We start from the raw sequence: 7,082 nt of genomic DNA, 5'->3' as shown, positions 1-7,082 counted from the left end.
AAGTTGCCATTGAGGAGCGTGACCATACAAGGAGGATTGCAACCTTGACTGCGAACATGTTGAATGAGGTGGTGGCCCATGCTGTAGGGGATAATGAAGTCAACAAACAGATGAGACAGCGTACGGGTCAATGTTCAGCAAAAGTATGACTTCCTGTTGTGGTATTCAATAAGATGTGTATATATGCCAAGTAACTACTTTCAAATCCTTGTGGTTTAACTAGAAGTGTCATCGTTTTCCAGCTGTTTGACTAGCAATGTGGCTATCTTGCGATGCTTGATAACTAACCTGCTAATTGTATATAAGCTGTTTGACTAGCAGTGTGGGTATTTTTGTTTCAGCACAACTTTGGTCTTATTCGGTCCACTTTGGTCCACTAGGTTCTATTCACTCCATTTTATCCTATTCAATCAGCTTTGGTCGCATGAGATCTATTTGGTTCACTTCGGTCCATTATTGTGTAGTTACATAATACAAAAAGATGGATTTGCGTTGGGCACAATATGAGGCCCTAGAAGGTTTGGGCCAATAATAATGAATGATGCGTACATTAACCCAAATTTAAGAGATTAGCTAGCAAACAATTCACCCATTTTTTTGAATTTGAAAAAAGAAAAAACAAACCAATAAAATTCCAAATACTTTTATTTGTCTTTTACACAAATGAAATTGTCTTGGAACTGAACAAATTCTCAAATAAGCAATTTATCAAACAACTTAAGTGCAACAATAATGCGGTTAGAAAGGAAAGCCTTGCATTATATTTGATCTTACACTAGGGCCAAACCAACCAAAATGACACTCCCAGAGTTAATCATGACAACATGAACATAGTGCAATGGCCATTAGGCTTTTCTATCACATAACCCTCCATGTGAAAGTCAAAAAGCGAACATTTGAACAAGTCTGGCCTAGCAATTGTTAAGATGTTCAATATACCAACTAGTTGACAGCACCACCACTAATTACGCTGTCACCTTTCCACCAGTCAGCACATAGAACCTAAATTAACAAAAGAGACCACCATATTAACGAAAACATTAGAATTTGTGCATTGAAGAAAAGATGAAATAGAGAGGCTAAATTTATACCTTGTCCTTGTGTGGCTCAATGACAGCTAGAGGCCACTGCAACATGACAAAATGAAGTAGGTGCACAATCATTTTTTTCCTACAAATAGGCTGTGCACATGAATTACAGACAAATACTAGAAGCAGGGAGAATTTAATACCGCAGTTCTTAGATCCCATAACATTACTTTCCCATAATATGATGAAGAAATTAAACGAAACCAAGAGTTGTCATGCCACTTGCAAGCCGAAATCCAAGAAGTGTGAGACGAGAATTGAAAGAGCCTGTAGAAGTTCCTTCAAAATTTATAATTTTGGTGATGCAAATATGCGTGTGTAGAGAGAGAAAGAGTGAGAGCCAATGGTACTTAACTAGCTTAACAGACCTGGTTTACAAGGATCCCATATCCTAAGAATGGGATCAGAACCACCAGCTGCAATGAGAGCAGAACTTTCACCTCCAACATCAAGGCAGTTGAGGACTTTCGTGCAGAACTGTCCATGGAGGAGAGAATGGTTTTAAACTTGGAAGTGAGTGGCCAAATCCAATTCTGAGCTGAAAGTAAGTCTAGGAAAATAAACATGTTGCTGTTATAGCTTGTGACATGCATCTAATGCTAAGAGATAACATGCTTTGCTTTTTCTAGAAAATGAATTTAATAACAAATAAAGGAAGAATCCAAATTGGAGAAACATAAAATAGGCTATTTAAAAAATAGTATTGAATCATCTTGCATAGTAGTCTGGATAATCATTTAGAGCTCAGTAGTGAGTGATTTCAATCAGCATGGACTTAAGATGTTCAATATAAACCCACTTCAAGAAATTTTGATAACCAAACACACGCCCTCTCATTCCCACCACAGATAAACTAGCAACTTTGTTTTTAACTTTTGTGATAAATTGCCTAAAACAATTAAACAAACAGAAACAGATAGATAGAGACAACTGAAAAATATGTGCACTTACTATGTCTGACGAATTTTTGCCAGTCTTGGCATCCCATGATCCCATGATGCAGAATATATTGTTTCCTGCTGTGGCCATACCACAAAAAATACGCATTGTGTATGGCCTACAAGTGTAGACACAGCCTCCCCCTAAAACATAATGATAACAAAAATTACTTTCCACAAAACATATAATTGGAGGGTAACATCTTAAACTCAAAACCTACTTATGAAAAGATTGTTAAAAGAACAAAAGGGCAAACAAACAAAATAATGAATGAAATTATAATCAAAGTTCAACATGTAAGAATGTTCCAAGGGTTCGTCCATAAGAAATAGTTTCTTTACAATTGTATCAATGAAAATACTAGCCTTTCGATGATTAAGTGACATCTCCTTAATGAAGCATCGGACTCTTTCTAACATCTAAATTTAAGTATTACCTTTCCCATCATGTCATTATTTGTTTTATGAACAGAATCAAATCAAATATTTTACGCTTTACATCCGATATACAAACATATTTTAATACCGCAAAGGGAGCATGAGCATGAAACATCCATACCTCCAATTGAGATTCATCAGCTTGATCATTCCCTTTTCTCTTCTTAATTGACACCAGATCACTATCACACGCCCTCTCATTTGTCTACCATAACTTGATCGTGCTATCCCAAGAACCTGAACAAACCTAAGCATATGGATACATCCCACCGGTCCCAAGAATGTAAAAAAGAGAATGTTAGGTTCTAAGACCTTTAGTAAATGTATTAGAACTCTAATTTGTAATGTTGGCAAACCATGATTAAAAACCTTTTTAGTCTTATTTAGACTGCTCAAAGTATGTATCTTATATGTAAAGTTGGAATTGAGTTGTTGCAGAATTTACTATGCAATTCTATCTGGCTCAATCAATCAAGAATTAGACTCGACCGATTGAAAGTCGTGCAGATTGTTTTTCTGTAGATTTTTCCAACTCAGCCCAAGCCTATTAAGGATTAGGGTTTTAGATCTACTTCTCCCACTATATAAAGGAAACCCTAAGCACGTTTCTAAAGGCTTCTAAGAGAGAGAAGAGAGTGCATCTTTTTGTATCTAGGGTTTGTACCCAAAAGCTCTCTAGAGTCTTTTTGTTTATGCTGTATGTGTGAATCTCTTGTGAGATCTAGAGGTATTTGCATTTACATATACTTAGGGTTATCAAGAATCAAGACTATGTCAAGAACTCGATGATCATTCAGTTGCTGCATTAAGAGTTTAAAGATATACAAGCGGGAGTGCTTGTGCTTGTTGGGAATCCAAGAAGGAAGTAGTCCGTGGACTCGGAGCTATCACGTGGTCATGGTAGTAAGTTTCCTACTCAACGTAGCAATAGGATGTTAGTGGTCTAAGTCGCTATTGTGTAAACTTCAATTTCTTTATAGTGAATTCAGTTTTACCTTGAGGATAGTTAAGCTAAATCATCCCGAGGTTTTTTACCGGTTTGGTTTTCTTGGGTCATCATATCATTGTGTTATTTATTTTTCTGCTGCTTTGCATGATATGATATATTTGTGTTAACCTAGATCTGCATAATTTACCTAAGTTAATAACTTGGCTAAAAAACTAGGTTAATCTGGTTGTTTACAGGGTCTAAAAACGTACAGGGGAAATTATTAGCTTAACTTTAAACATCATCTTGCCAACATAGATATCAATATTTTTTGTAAGTATTGAAATATCAATAAAATATAAACAAAAAAGAAAATGGATCGCACCATATCTCGAGTATTTGTTTACGGCAGCACATTGTACAGATTTTGTATGTCCACGCAAAATCTTGAATGCCCTGATTCTGATAGGATTATTTATAGAATCCTCTGTATCAAACTTTCACAGTAAATGGAAAATATTAATTAGTCAGGACATCAAACTTCCAGTTGTTTTTTTTCTTTAAATTTATTTATTTATTGGTAAGTTACACACACATGCCATCTCAACTTGGAACCCAAGACCTCACCCTCCCCTCCCCTCCCAAAATAATGGGAGGAGAAAGTGCAATTTGAGTTAAGGCTCATTGGCTTTTTCCCATTGCCTTCCACAGTCTCAAGGTGCGATCTTTAGAAGCAGTGGCCATAGTATTACCTTTTAGACTTGTATATACAAAACAGCTTAAAAATTGATAGTGCAAAGAAGTAGCCACTGAAAACCTTGACAATTGGAAAGAAGCAGATATTGGCGAAGAAAGAGTAAATGAAAATGCTAACTCAATGAAACCAAGTAGCATGAAAAAAAAAAGCGCATAATATTATTACTAAAGTGCTTCAGACATAAAAAGTTTTAAACACAATTCAGGCCAGAGAGGTCCCAAGTTCAGATGCAACAATTGATTTTGACATTTCTGGCAAGGAAGAAGCACTTTAGAGATTATCAATCACCGTATCTTATACCTTTTTGATTAATGACACCAACAGAAGCAATAACGTCACTATGTCCTTCCAATATATGTGTACACTCTCCAGCAGCTTTCCATACCCTTAAGGAAGATAAAAGTCAATATTTTGCATATTTTAACTTCATAACAATGGGGAAACTAATCAACTTTTAAATAACCATAAAGAGCAAGGAATTTCACCTCAAGGGAAAATATAACAAAAAATTCTTACTTACAAAAAACAATAACAAATTTTTTTTTGGATAATTACCTTGCCAAATATCCAAACATCCAAAGAATGCTTACCAACCCAATTTCTCTATCCAAACAAGAGGTCAATGACCTTTTCCAATAAGTAACTGTCCCTCTATGCCGAACATTTGAGCCAGACCTTGTTTAAGCTCATCATAGCCTAAATATCACGAGATATCAATGGATCTCCCCACTGCTCCACGTTTGTAAACCTTCACAATAGCATTGGCCAATTTAAAATCCTAGGCAAATATGAAAAATGACAACATATCACCAGTTGCTTTCGTAGTTTTATTTAAAGCATCAAACCTTGGTATATGTCCTCATTCACTGAAACTGAGGGGGTGGGGGCCAAGGACCTCTGTTCAAGTAGCTACTATCATTTATTGTGGAATCAATTGAGTTAAATGTCATATCGGGAACTCCAAAAGACTGGGAAACCATTGAGGATGAAAGTTCCTGTTGAGCATCTTTTGAGTTTTCATAGTTTGTAATCATGCCTCCTGAAGAGAAATTATTGTGGAAGCAAAGTTCAAATAAATTTGTTAACAACGAAACAAGTGAAAAAGGAAATTAGCCACACACAATGTTTAGATTATTTAAGAGCAGGAATTATAGCACTCAACTGTGTAGACTCGTGAAGCTGAAATGTGATTGCATTCCCTTATTTATGTCGGGAAATGCATGTCATAATTTGAATTCCTTTTGTTTTGAAAGGGAAGAAGGGGGGGGGGAGTGGTTTGTTATGGAGAACCATCTATACTATTATCAAAATGATAAAAAGACATTCTCTAAGTTACAATGGCACAACATAAATACAATAATCACTGTGTTGACCAACCTCTTGCAGGCTACTGCAGGATTAACAAAATTTTGTCATAGAGTTTGTGTGAAAATATTACTCACTAAGGTAACTAAAAATCTAAAACCAAAAACCCAGTAACAAGAAGCGAGCACAAAAGCCAAAATGAAAAAATTGCAAATATGTACGAATTACGGGCAGAATTTTTTCCACCATATACGAGCTCTAAAAAACAAATACAACTTTAAAAGAAAAGTGAAATAGAAATATCCAGTCACCTATAGACAGGAAGTATATTCCAAGACTCTCTGACTGCTCAATGATCTTTTCGTTTCTACCCATATGCCCTCACAGGTCTAATCTTACCTGTTTCATCAGACACAACAGTATAATTAAATAAACATATTCAATCAAATGCACAGTATACATAGCTCAAGAAGATGGGAAGTGTAGACGAAGTACATACCATCATCGGTCTCGCAATCGGGAGCATGCGCAGAAGGGCGTCGCGATCTTCGTAAACCCTCAACTAACTCAATGTCCTTAGCTGGTATCTGCTCAATCTGTATAACCTCTTCGTGGGGGGTTGGAGATGAAGTTGCCATGGTGGGCTCCATATGCACTAGAGGTGAGGTGGGCATGCCTAGTATGGGGACAAATATGCATCCACCATCATGGGCAGATCCACTAAAAACTAGGGGCGACATACGGGGAGGGTCCTCATAGTCCATGCTAGCACCACGAGAGGTAGTCTGGGCTGGAACAATGTCCTCATGACCGACGATGTGGGATGGCCCAACACAAACATTAGATGTGCATTGCGGTATCCTGCCGCCGTCGTCAGACAGTACCTAATCACCTGCAAGCCATGACTCTTCTGCACCCAAGTCATCCTCTTCCTCGTAGATGGGATCTGGATGGGTTGTATGGCCGCGACCAGCTCGACCACCTCCACGGCATCCACCCCCTCGAGACCTACCACTTCGCCCGTCGCAACCCAAGGCCTGTGTACCAATTTTGGATGCTTCCGCAAGCACATCCGCCAATTTAAGTCGGCCCAGCTCCTCCACAAGCTCTAGTGTCAGCTTAAGGTCATTATGCATGTCAGAACCTTCGTCACACCTCTGTAGAGACCTAAGCATCGTCCAAACCTACAAAACAAGGGCGTCATAAAAGCACGAATGCAGGAATGATGCAAAACATGGATAAATCTGTTCCAAAATCAAAAGAAAATAGTAGTAAATATAGCTAATGAAATTCTGAATAAAGAGCATATGGAATTTCAAATAGTGTTGCTACATACCAAAAGTACCCATCTCACAAAAGCTCTCGATCTTCTACTGATCAATCAAGGTTCGTCCTTTTATTTAATCACAAATACTACAATATTTCACACCCCAAGTTTGCAGCAACAGAATCCAGAGTAGCCTTCCCAACTTCAGAAATTTTCAGGTTTGCTTTGTACATATAATTTTCTATGACAAAACATCTATTTGGTTCCTTTTTCTTTTTCCTTTGATTTTGTGGCCTGAGAAACTAGAAGTTGCTATTCCTAGCCTTTCAAGCTTTGACTTTGAAGAAAGATAGGTGTTGGA

At 37.4% G+C, this 7,082-nt stretch overlaps 1 protein-coding gene across 2 annotated transcripts; it reads right to left on the bottom strand.

Moving 5' to 3' along the window:
* Positions 1 to 738: 738 nt before the first annotated feature.
* On the bottom strand, positions 739 to 7,082 carry LOC142608220 (ribosome biogenesis protein WDR12 homolog). 2 transcript variants are annotated; one of them, XM_075779950.1, is made up of 8 exons: positions 5,954 to 7,082; positions 4,995 to 5,188; positions 4,450 to 4,897; positions 3,778 to 3,889; positions 2,040 to 2,170; positions 1,457 to 1,565; positions 1,092 to 1,355; positions 739 to 1,002 (listed from the first exon to the last, which is right to left on the bottom strand). In XM_075779950.1, the coding sequence occupies exons 5-7, from the start codon at positions 2,133 to 2,135 to the stop codon at positions 1,282 to 1,284; spliced, it is 279 nt and encodes a 92-aa protein (XP_075636065.1). In that variant the 5' UTR covers positions 2,136 to 2,170; positions 3,778 to 3,889; positions 4,450 to 4,897; positions 4,995 to 5,188; positions 5,954 to 7,082; the 3' UTR covers positions 739 to 1,002; positions 1,092 to 1,281. The 2 variants fall into 2 exon arrangements, with proteins under 2 accessions (XP_075636065.1, XP_075636063.1); XM_075779948.1 differs by lacking the exons at positions 3,778 to 3,889; positions 4,450 to 4,897; positions 4,995 to 5,188; positions 5,954 to 7,082 and adding an exon at positions 2,586 to 2,704.

The sequence above is a fragment of the Castanea sativa genome, chromosome 8, assembly GCF_040712315.1.
Source record: "Castanea sativa cultivar Marrone di Chiusa Pesio chromosome 8, ASM4071231v1".
NCBI lineage: Eukaryota > Viridiplantae > Streptophyta > Magnoliopsida > Fagales > Fagaceae > Castanea > Castanea sativa.
The sequence above is the reverse complement of the archived record's forward strand: the minus strand, read 5'-3'. Positions and strand labels throughout refer to the sequence as shown.

What these genes read in the sequence shown, in the direction of transcription:
- LOC142608220 (XM_075779950.1), bottom strand. Translation starts at nt 2,135, where the DNA reads ATGCGTATTTTTTGTGGTATGGCCACAGCAGGAAACAATATATTCTGC. An exon ending in GCAAAAATTCGTCAGACATA is followed by an intron (nt 1,566 to 2,039) that starts GTAAGTGCACAT and finishes CTCCATGGACAG; the next exon opens with TTCTGCACGAAAGTCCTCAA. An exon ending in ATGGGATCCTTGTAAACCAG is followed by an intron (nt 1,356 to 1,456) that starts GTCTGTTAAGCT and finishes GAACTTCTACAG; the next exon opens with GCTCTTTCAATTCTCGTCTC.